Source organism: Pseudorca crassidens, chromosome 13 (assembly GCF_039906515.1).
Source record: "Pseudorca crassidens isolate mPseCra1 chromosome 13, mPseCra1.hap1, whole genome shotgun sequence".
NCBI classification, from domain to species: Eukaryota; Metazoa; Chordata; class Mammalia; order Artiodactyla; family Delphinidae; genus Pseudorca; species Pseudorca crassidens.
This window is the reverse complement of record NC_090308.1, coordinates 9,474,135-9,487,200: the sequence shown is the minus strand read 5'-3', so window position 1 is coordinate 9,487,200 and position 13,066 is coordinate 9,474,135. Positions and strand designations below refer to the sequence as shown.

At 46.1% G+C, this 13,066-nt stretch overlaps 1 protein-coding gene and 1 long non-coding RNA gene across 3 annotated transcripts in view; one reads left to right on the top strand and one right to left on the bottom strand.

Annotated features, from left to right (window-relative positions):
* LOC137204402 (uncharacterized) lies at positions 1 to 7,341 on the bottom strand. Of its 2 annotated transcripts, none has more exons than XR_010933599.1 (3): positions 6,773 to 7,341; positions 4,708 to 4,800; positions 1 to 1,424 (listed from the first exon to the last, which is right to left on the bottom strand). It is a non-coding gene; the product is annotated as an uncharacterized lncRNA (long non-coding RNA). The 2 variants fall into 2 exon arrangements; XR_010933598.1 differs by lacking the exon at positions 1 to 1,424 and adding an exon at positions 1,609 to 2,873.
* SNX9 (sorting nexin 9) overlaps positions 3,877 to 13,066 on the top strand; it is a 137,035-nt gene continuing 127,845 nt past the window's right edge. The window contains exon 1 of the mRNA XM_067701676.1: positions 3,877 to 3,897. Coding sequence (XP_067557777.1) covers positions 3,892 to 3,897 — 6 coding nt within the window. The 5' untranslated portion in view covers positions 3,877 to 3,891. The remainder of the gene's footprint in view (positions 3,898 to 13,066) is intronic.

Genomic DNA, 13,066 nt, shown 5'->3' with positions numbered 1-13,066 from the left:
CTTTCTTCGATGACTGCTGTTATTATCTCCATTTTCCTGTTAAAAAAAACACAACAGAATCTCAGATTAAATAACTTGCCCACAGTCACATAGCTGGTAAGAGACAGAGTTGAGATTTTAACCCCGTCTGAGTCTAGAACTGGAACTCTAAAACTTCTAGAGTCAAACAAGAGTTTTCCTCTGTCAAACTTTTATTTCAACAAAACAACATCATCCATCATATTAAATTAATGTTAGTAGTCCAAATTTTATTGGTTTGGTCATTTCATTTTTACCGAATTTGTAAGTTTATCTCAGTTTTATAATTATACTAGATCTTCCAATATAAGGTCTCTGTACCTAGGTTTAATTTGTTCATATTTAAGTAACCTAATAAAAACTAATTTGTGTTGACACAGGATATCTGTAAGAAATATTTACTTTAAGAAAGGGTCCATCCTTTACACATTTTACAAACGCCTCTGTACAGTAGGAACAATGGCCCCTTACTTCACACAGCCTTGTCTTCTGTCCAGTGCGAAATCTTGTGCATTAAAGAACTTTTGGCCAGTAGCGGAAAATTCATCTGTTTTCTCATTCTCATTTTCACAGAGCCTTTCCTCCTGAGCGTTTAAAGAGCCGTATGGAAATTTTTCAACAAATTAAGATGTTCCATTACACTATGAACAGCGTAAGAGTTGGGAGGAGTTATTAAAATCACATTAACAGTGGCCTGGCTTTCTGTAGTACTTTTCCTCTCAATATTACAAAACGCTTTTAGATAAATTTTATCACATTTATCTTCTCATATCCTGAGGAAGTAGCCCGTGGAAAGTCTCTTTGTCACAGCCTCACAGATAGAGGCTCTAAAGTACAGAGAGGGTCGATAAAACTCACAAGAGAATTCATGTGGAACTGGGAAGTTTATATACTCTAATTACCTTTAGAGTCTAATTAGATTTCACATCTCCCGGGGAACTTGTGTATTGAGTCTGAGAAGCCACTGGGTGAAGGGGCCTCTGCCCCAAGCCGGCCTAGTGTTCCCACAATTAGTGAGTCGGGGAGAGTTCAGGGTAATGGACACGGGTGTGGCCAGTCTGGTTTGACCCTTAGCTCCGTCACTTACTAGCTTTGAGACCTTGGGAAAATTACTTAACTTTTATGACCTTCATTTTCCTCGTCTATCAAATGGGAATATATAGTCCCTACCTCATGGGGTCTTTTCGATAATTAACTAAGATAGTGTATGCAAAGGGCTTAGCGCTGGTCTCATACCGAGGATATGCTGAAGAAATGGGAGTAGTTACCATTAGTGGTGACAGTGGTGCTCATGTGTATTTCTGTTCTTCCAAGTGGGCTTCAGGCGTGGAGAACCCCTACATCTTAGAAAAACTGCTGTGTTGGAGGGTAGAAGAAATGATATAGGGGCAGAGGGATACAGCCACCTATGAATAGAGACAAGAGCTAATTATGGATTATTTAGGAAGCTTTCAGATTTAACTCAGTACGGTCTCAACAAGGATATTTAGTCTCGTATGACGAGAAGTTCAGAGGTAGAGCCGGTAGATTGATTCGGCAACGCAAAATTCTCAAGGACGCAAGTAATTTACATTTCTCTAATCTGCCATATTCAATAGGTCTGTTTTGCCCTCGGGCTGGTTCCCTTCATCTTCACAAGATGATTGCCGCATCCTAAGATTACAAATAAAATAGGTATGACAAAGTCTAGAGGAGGATGAGAGTTTATCTCTTTCTATGTCTGTTTTTTAAGAAACAAAGAAACCTTTGTTTCTTAACCTTCCCAGAAGCCTCCAGATTTTCCCCCATGTCTCACTGGCCAGAACTGGTCATATATTCACTCTAACCCAGTCACTGGGATCACTGTAATTGTCCCAGAGTCATAAAGATTCTGCTTCTGTGGCTGGAAATGGGAAACACCGGACAGAGACCTGGGCACAACCACAGTTCTCTTAGCAAAGAAGAAATAGGGTTGGCAGTTGGGTAGGCTACTTACTAACAATGTCTGCACTTAACAGATGCCTACTCTGACTTGAAACATAAAAGTGCTTTCTTGAAACGGGGCCTATACATACATAGCATGAAATGTGAAATGTTACGTGAAATGGGCATAACTCTGCCCTATGCATTTGAATATCTATAGCAAAATTTCTGAATAAGAACTCTGCCTCATAACTCTACAGCTGTCAGAACCTCAAAGCTTCAAATGCTGTAGTCAGAATAAGAGTGCAAGGGGACAAGGGGACATGCAGCCATCCGAGAAGGTAGACATACTGCTAGGGGCCTGTTTTAAAGGCTCGTCCCTTGATAGACTGAAGCCCAAGACCACCAGAACTGGAAGGACCGACCCAGAGGCAAGACTCAGGGAATTTCTTCCCCTTCTCCCACCTGGGCTGCCAACAAGCCTCACTTCTGCCCAGCGTTAAACATCTCCACTGGTCTGACTGTTCTCCAGTTACAGCTTCCTTCCGGGAAATTAGTTCAGGAGGCGAAGGCATTTCCGGAAAGAGTAAGAGTCTCAGGGAAAGGAAGTGCTGCCCCGCGCCTGATTCTTCTGAACCGCAGGGACCTCGCTTGTCTCGCCAGGCAGATGGATCCCGGAGAAAACAAACGCTAATTGTCCTGCGTTCGGCGGCTGCCCCTTGGAAAGTAAGGTCAAAAGGTTCATTTTACTTAGAACGTTCTTCTGACCCCACATCAGAGGACTTTGATTTTGGCTGAAAGTTGAAATCTGGGTTGATTATTCGGGCAATATCATTATGAGCCCCAGGGGCTGCCCAGATGCCCTGAGAGGATCTTTCCGCTGTTACGGAGAGTCATGTCATGGCGAGAAACCCAGCAAGCATTCTCTCTCCTGCTTGTTGTCCAGAGGGCTCCTGGAATTGAAGATTTTCCCCATGAGACCGTAAATTGTCCACATGCATATAAAGGGTATGTCCTGCTCTTCAAATCTGGAGTACGAATGTAATTGTGTCTCTTTTTTGGCTTTCATTTAATCACCAAAGACCTTCAATAAGAAGCGGAAAGCTCTCTGATCTGCCTAAAACCAAACAAACTTCTGGTCTGGCTACCAGTGTTTCCAGATACAGTATCCAAAATGGTGGTTAACTCCCCAATATCCATTCTACCCCAAAAGAATTGTCCAGTCCACTCACGGTAACCCATTTCCCCTGGCCACTGGGTGGTTTAGCAATAGACATGAAATGACATGTGATGCAGCCCTAACCACTGAGATGTAAGGGAAGCCGGGGGGCTGCTGGGAAAGGCGCTTTCTTTCCTGAAAATTAAGAGTATCTCACAATCTCCAGGGAGAAATTCTCTCTCTCAGTTGTCTCTTTCCTAGCGGCCTCTCTTGGCACCGTGTTCCTGAGTGTTAGTCATTCCTGGTAGGGAAGAGAATGCATCTGGGATAGAAAAACACCAGCTCAGATTTTGTGGCGATTTCTCTTTGAATGTGTGGAGCAACAGAGACTGCTGACGGACTGGCACAATTTCGGAGTTTGCCCTTGTTTTGGTCAAAGATTAAAGGAGGAAAAGGACCTTTCCCCACTCTTCGATTTAACTCACTCAAATAGATGATAATGTGACAAATGTCAACTGTGATTTAAGCTTGAATGTGAGGAATTTAAAAGCAGTTGCTTGAAAAAAGTTGTATTACATCTTAAAAAAACGCTTCGGAATGATTTTGATTTTCCATTCCTTTGAAGAAGCAAAGTTGAATGCCTTTCATCCTGAAAATGCCCTTTCATAATTTCTAGGATCCTGGTTGCAAGACACAAATTGAAAATCACCCACAGGAAACCTCTCCAGTAATTGCATCTATCTATACCCCACGCTTTGATCTCAGATGTTCCTGGTGAGGCGGGTAGAAAGCTCAGGTGCTACGGAAAGATAATGCTGGTGAGTCATATTCATGGGATTTTTTTCCTCTGAAACTAGACTGTCTCGTGTGTGACCTTTGGGATGAGATGTAACATCAGCTGACTGACAAGACGGTTGTCAGTAGCCACATCTGATGCTAGCGTGTCGGTCTATGATATTTTATCTCTACCATCCTCACTGGTGTGGTTGACAGGGTTAAATGAGAAAACGTGTGCTGCAGTTCTCTGTTAATTGCAAAGTGGTACATGAATACAATTCTTTGATCCATGCAGTCTCCCTCTAGGCACAGTAACTACATTGTACGGTGGGGTTCTTCTGGTTTTCGGTTCTGATTTATGCTTTTCCAAGATTATCAAAGTTCCTACCGCCTTGAACGTGGACATCATACCTTAAGGGTAGGCATCACTTTGGTACCCCTGCAGTTTCTAACAGCGCACAGGTAGGAGATAGTCCAGCCAGCGAGGAAATATTTATTGAAACTTGGGCCTGATCCATAAGGGGGCAACATAGTCAAACACATTGGGGAGGTCTGGCTGCAGCCAGCAAAGGGCAGCGACGATGAAGCCGAGCATCTCAGCAATGACGGAAGTGGTGCCAATATGCAAATGAGGCCGGGCTCCATGCCCTAAGGCTTGGGAATAGAGGGATAATTCAGGTGCTTTGACGGCCTTTCCCTTGGCTTTTAGCTGTCGTGTCTATGCTACATTACCTCACACATCACCACACTCAATCACACATCACCACACTCAATCACACATCCAACCCCGCCCCCATACACACACACACCCCGCCCCCATCCCCACCCTAAGAGCCAGCAGTTAAAAATACCTATAACATCAGGATTATGCCGCTTCTCTAGTGAAAATCAGGAAGATTAAGATGATGACAAACACGCCGATGAAAGGAGTCCATAAAAGTAAACTGAAAAGCACAACACAGAAGCTACTGAAGTGCCTAAAAATATTCAGTCGTTATAATAGTTGCCGTTTATTACCTACGTGCGGAGCGCTGGACAACCACTTTTGTCTCATAAGCCTCACACTCATGGTCTGAAGTAGCTGCTTTGTGGGGCGCTGTGCCCCAGTCACTCTACACGGGAGAGGCTGCACCAGGGTTCACTTGGGGTCCCGTGCCCTTGGCCACCTCACCGGGTTAACACTGTCACACTCGTTCATTCAACAAGAGGTTACTGATCGCTTACTGGGGCCCTGCACACTCCTCGTTGCCAGGAATTCAGAGATAAAAGACACAGCGTCCTCCGGCAAGAGCTCGTTTTCCAAAGAAGCATGGAGACTGGTAAACAGATGATTACCGTATGGCATGACACAGACTTGACAGAGAGAGGAGTCACCAAACACAGCCTGGGAGGGCCAGCGAACACCTCCAGGAGGAGGTGACAGGAGCAGCCCTGTGGAACAGCCATAGCGGCACACTTGCATCGGAGCAAGTTTGAAGGATGAGTAGGAAGAGCAGGCCGTCAAAGAAGGGACTGGGGATGGGGTGGCATGGGCGGGTGGAGGGATGCCAGCACAGGGAAGGGTCTGAGAAATGTCCCAAGGGGAACGGGGACAAGCAGACCAAGAGGTGGACAGGGCCCAGGTCACATGGCCTTTTCATGATGCCAAGAAGCATAGGATTTGTTCTGCAGGCTAAGAGGGTGTTTGGGAGAATGTTATACAGGGCAATGGCCATATCGTAAGTGTGGTTTCAGAAGTATTGTTAGGCCAGCGTAACAGAGAAAGGATTCGAATGCAGCAAGTCTCTGGATGTAAAGACCAGGGAGGGGCTCCCTGCATAATCCAGGAGAGAAATGATAAGGACCTGAGAAGACAGCCATGGTGGGAATGGAAGAGGAGGACAGGTTCCAGACTTGTTTAGGAGGAAGAAGAGGTTAGATTTACTGACCAAATGATAGTAAATAAGTGATGCGAGAGAGGCAGGGTCAAAGATGACTCCAGGGTTCTGGCCTAGGTCACTGGGTGGATGGAGATGAATAAGTTCCACGAGGACTGTGGCTTATTCAGCAGGTGGCACCGTGACTAGCGTGTAGTAGGTGTTCAGTAAATATTTACGGAACCAATGATGGCATGAATGCCTGGGTGAGGAATATAAAGAAAGAACAAGTAGTTTGGGGGGAGGGGTTGGAATGATGGTACATGCTGAGTGTGAGATGCTTATGAGATGGTCAGATAAAGATGTGCTGCAGACATTTACATCTATAAGACTGGAGTTCAAAAGAGACATCTGGGCCAAAGGTATGGATGTGGGAAACATCCACATTCACATTCAGAATAAGGAGACAGGAAGACCAAAAGGAATCATGGTCAGAAGCATCAACAGTTAAAGGGCCAGCAGAGGAAGAGGAGCCCTCAGAAGAGGTTTTAAAAATAATGGCAAGAAAGAATGGTGTCGAATTTCAAGATGGATGGGGTGTCACAGGCCCCTGGAAGGCCAAGTAGAATAACAGCTGGAATTTATGCCTTGAATTTAGCAACCGGGAGAACAAAAGTCACATGGCCCTGGCTAGAAGGAACACTGAGATTCTGCAGACTGCTGGCAGGGTGAGATGAAGCACAGCTGGAGCCGTGGGAGGGTGAGGCCCACAGGCACGGGGGAGTGCTGTGCAGCAGCGGACCCCGGACAGGAGCAAGCGAACCAGCTGTTACACTTGCAGGAATTCTGAGAGCTGGTATTAAACATAGCCGTTATTAAAAACTAAATTATATAAACCTGAAAATTGAATAAATTATACTAAAAACAAAAGTTATAAACACAGAAAACTCGTCACTTCCTGATTATTTACATTTTACTGTTTTCTCAGCTGTCAAGGTTATTAACACCTACGACATCTGGATGGCAGAAATACCGTATAACCGTGCGCTGCTGTACATACCTTCCCTACCCCGCGTTCAGTGATGTCATGGTGATGGCCTGAGACTGGCCGTGGTGGGAGTATTTATACCGGGTGCAAGTGCTACAGTTCTGGCTTCTTTTCTTCCAGAGAGCTGGTTGTTGCCACTTACCAGCACGCCACTGAAACCGGGCCAGCGGCTGCCTGCCCCCGGGCTTCCCCTTCAGGGAGTGGTGTTGATCCAGTCACCACAGTGAGGCTGGCGTAGGGGAGGCGCTGACCTCAGAGTGTTTAGACAAGGACAGTTCTTAGCGTCAGGGGGACGCCCGTGTCGCCTTTCTAGAGAGTTCTCTCCAGGTTGGTATAGGGGCCAGCCAGAGAGGGTTCAGAGGATTTGGGGGCAGGGAGGAAGTAGGTGGCAGGGATTGGGGTGCCAGTAACTGTCCTGACACTCAGGGCTGGATTTCAGGGCCAGAAAAAACCCAGGGTGGGGGCAGAGGCCCGCATGGTCGACTGGTCACCCACACTGGCTCAGGTGCAGATGACCCCAGCCCTGAGGGTTTTTCAGTTTTCATTGCCTCAGGCCTGGCTGACAGAGGAGCCTCAGGGCAGCTGGGGGAAACGAGACTAGGGAGGGCAGGATCTGGCAGCCAAGCAGGGGGAAGTGAGATTTATTTATTTAAGGGGAAAAAAGACCAATTAAAATAATTCCGAAAAAAATCCCATCTGATGGGTAACATGAATCACGGGTTACACTGGGCGGTGTACCGGGGGGGCGGGGGGAGCCGTGGGTGCTGGGGTGCACTGTCTGTAGAGAATTAACAAATAAGAGGAAAACCAACTCATAGGCCTGCTTATTATTATCGCCAGATGTGGCAATTCTAAACAACGGCAGTGATAAAATACACCTCCTTTGGGGCAGACTCCTCCCACGCACCCTCCACACATGTATTTTTGAGAACCTTCTATGTAATCAGTTGATTGTATTCGAACAGCTGACACATACTTCTTTAGTTCCTTTTTTGCGGTGTTTGTTTCATAGAATCACTTATTTTTAGAGTGTTGGAGGCATGTTTTGTTTTTCCATTCAGACACCAACATATATCAAGGGTCCCTGAGGAGCTGTCAGTTACGCTTGGAGTTTAAGGGCGTTCGGAACAATGTAATATGGTCTTCGGAAGAATCGGGAGACAGCCTTGTTTTGTATGTGCCGTGAGATAAGTCAGAAGTTGGTTATGAATCACCACTTTCCTATTATTCTAGCATTGTGCCCTGCAGAGCAGAAAGAGCTTTTAAGCATAAATATGGTTTTCTAAAAAGACATAAGCAAACAGGATGTAGAAGGTTTGACCTAGAAGCAAGTTCTCTTGCATTTCAACTGTGTGACCTTAGAAGTATTCTACTCAATTGCTCTGAGGCTCAGTTTTCCTGCTCGTAAAATGGGGTTAACAGTACCTGACCAGCTTCTTCCTGGGGCTGGTGAGACCAGGTGTAGGAAGGGGTGAGGCACCTCGTAAAGCTTGGTGCTGCGTGAGTTCCTCAGGATCCAGGAAGGGGGAGCGTGGAGCCCAGAGGGAGCCTATCTGAGGAGGTTAAATGAGGTTTAGATCGGCAACTTCAATTTCCACTGCAGATACAGTGTGCTCAGAAATGTCTGGGGACATCAGAGTGAAAACTGGAACTTGGAAACTGGGAAAACAGGTCAGTGGGGAAAGGAGACAGGTCAGGGCTCTCCCGGAGTGGGGCTCACCCCACGCACCCCACGCAGCCGTGATCACGTAGTAGGTCAGCACCTCGCACCGGCTCACATCTGCGATGTCTGGTCGGGAAGGAAAAGTCAGGTCTAGAAGCGGCTCTGGGAGCAGCAGTCCCAACACCACTTGCCAACTGGCAGATTCGATTTGAACCAGAAGCCTCTTCTCTTTTCATTGTCTTGGCTGCATTTTTGAAGAGTGGATGGTTCTCCTAGAAAGGAGGGTGGTAGAAATCCTATGAACCCCACCAAATCTCCCAAATCAAATGGAAAAGAAAACAAACAAAATGCCCAGTGGCCTCTTTGCAGCTCACTCTACACAGATTATATGCAGCAATGTAAAACACGGGCTTTTTCTTTACTACCTGAAAAGGGATGGAAAGTTATTTCCCGAGGGTGCTGATGTTGGCACGGTGACGAAGGATGATATACTGTCGCCCCTCCCAGGCGTGGTCCATCTGCCTACTTTGATGCTGAGCAGGGGCTGGGGTCTTTAGCCATAGGACAGGGAGGGAGGAGGGCCAGAGAAGCTGCCCAGTGCTCCCAGGTCAGACCCTCCCAACATGAAAGAGCTTTTCCACGTAGAGCTCTAATATTCCTCTGTGGAATTTAAATAACTAAAGGCAAAGACAGAAAAGGGTTTCCCCTTTCTATCTAATGCTTAATAAACAGGGTAAAGCTGAGAAGGGAACAGGACAAATCAGATTAGAAGAAACAAGCCTTTGAGACGGTCCTGGGCTTCAGATGGTTGGCCCAGGAGCAGGTCAGGCCAAGAGCTGTGAATCTAGTGTTGGGACCCAGGGCAGGCTGCCCCCAAAGTATACCTCAATGGCATATTGATTATTTAGAATTAAAGTTACTTAAGAAATGGCCAATGCAAGAAGGCCACTCTGACCTTCCTTTCTTTTCTCCCTGAAAGCAGAAAATAAATCTTTCATGTGAAAGGTGCTCTCCCTGTATCTGGAGGTAGAGGGACACTCTTATCGCCAAAGATAGGGAATTCAGGCCCAGAAGCCTATATAAACAAGCCTGTTACTTCTTTAATTTACTACCACAGCCCAAACTCTGTTTAGATTATTGACCAATTGAGCACCCAAAACCTAAGTTTCTTTGTCCTGTCAATTCCTCACAAATTTATGGTTTGTCTGAAAAGTATAAAAGCTGCCTGCTGCCTTCTCTGGTTACTTCTTAGGTCCCATTTCTTTTTCGTTTTTCTTTTGTTTTTGCTGCACTGCACGGGTTGCAGGATCTTAGTTCCCTTACCAGGGATTGAACCCGGGCCTGGCAGTGAAAACACAGAGTCCTAACCAGGGGACCGCCAGGAAATTCCCATAGGTCCCATTTCTATGAGACCCCCTTGTATGTGATTAAAATTATTTCCTTCTTCTCCTGTTAACCAGTCTTGTGTCAATTTTATTATTAGTCCAGCCACAAGAGGGGCAAAGGGGGACATTCCTCTCCCTGGCAGTAGTGACACACTTTTCCTACCTGGAGAGACACCAGATAAGATCCGCTCCCAGGTGGAACCCTGCCTTCTCCACAAGTCACCCCCCTCTACCCACCTGCCTGATTCCAGCAGCCCAGCCCACCGTGCCAGTTAACAGCCTACATTTCCCACAGGCCTGACAATCTGTATTACCGGCAATTCCTCAGAACACCGAGGTGAGGTAGTATGAAATTTTTATTTATTTATTTATTTATTTTTTGCGGTACACAGGCCTCTCACTGTTGTGGCCTCTCCCACCGCAGAGCACAGGCTCCGGACGCGCAGGCTCAGCGGCCATGGCTCACGGGCCCAGCCGCTCCACGACATGCGGGATCCTCCCGGACCAGGGCACGAACCCGCGTCCCCTGCATCGGCAGGCGGACTCTCAACCACTGCGCCACCAGGGAAGCCCAGTATGAAATTTTATCCTGGCAAACTTTGCAGGTTAAGAAACATGACCAAGTACCCCAATTAATTACTAGCAAATCTAGACTCACACGGTCTTGTGGGTTACACAAACAACCAGCCACTCTGCTTCTTGTTCTCCAAATATAGTATCTATGCAGCACGCCAGAATCTCACCAGGCAGGATTTTTACGGCAGAGGAAGAAAACAAAGCAGGTGTCAAGGGTCATTAACCTCACCCTGGTCTCTTTCTGAAAATCAGCACTCTGACATGTCCAGGCTACCTTTAAAGCGCCATGTGTATATGATGTAAATTTACGCTTGCTTTGCATATGCATTTTGGGGTCTGTTTTGAGCCAGTTGCTGCACTGAATCAAGATAGCTTTCATTCTGGTATTCTGGATCTGAAATAATGTGCTGTGGCATTCCCCATCCCTGTGCCCTCTCTGAACCTATTTCCAAACCATTATTTTGCTCGTGCTCATTGGCCTTCAAAGTTGGAGTGGCCAATGGATGCAGAGAAACACAACCTTCACATTTAACTGAGGCTAAGAAGGACTTTTCCTTGGTGATACTGAGGGGAAAGTGTAAATTACAGAAGCAATAACCAGAAAACAGACCTTCTATCAGAAGCTGGCTCTCTCCCCCAGCCGTGTCCAAAAACCTTCGCTATGAATGTATAGAGGAAGTAAACCTTAACCACACTGAGGCTTAAAAAAATTACACTGGTTTCTGTATGTGGCTTTTGTAAATCAGTTAAGTTACATCACATTTCCACCTCGAACGTGTGATAATAAGGTCAGGGTTCCCCGGTAGACAGCAGAAAAAACCATATGGTACCTTCCGACACAGTCTGCTTTTCCCTTCAAGCTGAAAATGAATCATTTGTTGACATCAGTGGGGCCATCACATGGCAGATACGAAATGTGAATAAATGTGCCTGGTGGAGCAGTAGTGTTGCTGGAGTGGAATGACCCTGGCACCTCCTTGTGGAGGCCAAACGTGACTAAGTCTCTTTCTCTGTACTGTATGGAATTAAATAACCACGTGTCAAAACCCAACAGCTCCTGCCTTGCAACCCTAAACCTGTAAAACATGCTGGCGGCGCCTAAAACCTCTTGCAGAATCTAATTACAGATACCAATGCTTTGAGACTTTGGACATAATCCAACTCAACTTAAAATAGTAACAAAGGCTCAGTGTAAAACCTGTGACATAGATTCTCTGAAAAGGGGCCAGGAGTCAGGCCAAGGGCTAATAAGCCCTTTAGGATCTGCTCCATTCAACGACAGCTGACCCTCCAACTCTGACCCTTCTCTCCACAGAGAATTAGATCTGAGATCCCTAAGGGCAAGTATTCTTGCCCATATTCCCAGTCCAACCATTGCAGAAATGAACTGAGGTGCACAGCTACAACCGTGGGAGCTTTGAGGTGTTCATTTCCTAATTTGTTTATCATTTGAATGTAGCTTGGTAATTTCCTGGAGGGAGAGGATCTGGGGTAGATTGGGCAGCACCCACCATCAGGAGACAAAGATTTCACAACTGCTCATCTTCCATCCTGACTCTCTTGCAAAAAGACTGTAATATTTATTCACAAGGGAGCTCTGGAAGCAAGTCGGCTCTTATCCGGGAAAGTCTATCGCGGCAGACTCCTTTGTACCAAGAAACTGGCACAAGGTCTTGGGCCCACCTTCGTAGCTGATTGTGAGTTGGGTTAGCACATTTCCCCACTATATTATCATTACAAAACTTTTGTGAAATTTAGAAACAGTTCATGGCAAGAATAAAGACAATATTTATAGTACATATTTTCTGGAAGATTTGGATGAAATAAATAGTTGATTAAGTATCTTGTCAGTAATTCAGGCACCACTTAACTGTGCCACGGTAATTGTCTAGATGTTATTATAATGCTTCATCCTAACTTCATTTGAATTCTGACACCTGGACACATGCTGGATCATCTGTCCAGTTTACAGCGATGCCCAGTTCTCTGGTAACCCTCATCCCTGTCCAAGGGGTTGGGCTGGTCTTGTTTGTCCTATGTCCCCCGTCCCCTGTCCACAGCAGTGTGGACCAGAGGTGCCCACCCCACATAGGCTTACTCACTCCCTGGCCCTTCTCCTGGAAAATGAAATGGAACAAAGAAATCTTTCCCATTAGCTGTACTTAGAATGTATAAAACGTGGGTACAGCCAGGGACCATGTCCCACCCGTGCACTGAGGAACAGGGGAAGTCGGTCTGCAAAACCCAGAGAGAAAGCCCTGATTTCTCTCTGTGTGCACTTCCTCCCCAAGGCCCAGCTGCAAGCTCATTCCTGACTCTGACACTCCTGAAAGCTTACATTTTCCCTGCTTGTTTAACTCTGGATGATTTCTGTCCCACACAACCAAATGATTCCTAGCTGGTACAAATTCCTATCTGGGAATCACATCATGTCATGGGGCTTTGGGCTCCAGGCTGATTTGCATCTAAAGCCTTTGCAGCATCGCAGGGTCACTGCCTCTGAGTTCTCTGTGCAGAGGCTTCTGGCAACTTGGGTATGAGTTCTGGGCCTGTTCATTCTAAGGATGTGAACTCAGCAAGTCTTCTAGCCTCAGTGCAGCTTAGTTTCCACACCTATAAAATGAGAAAAACTAACTAAACATTGATAATGTGATAAAGCACACAAATCTTGAGCTTTGGGCT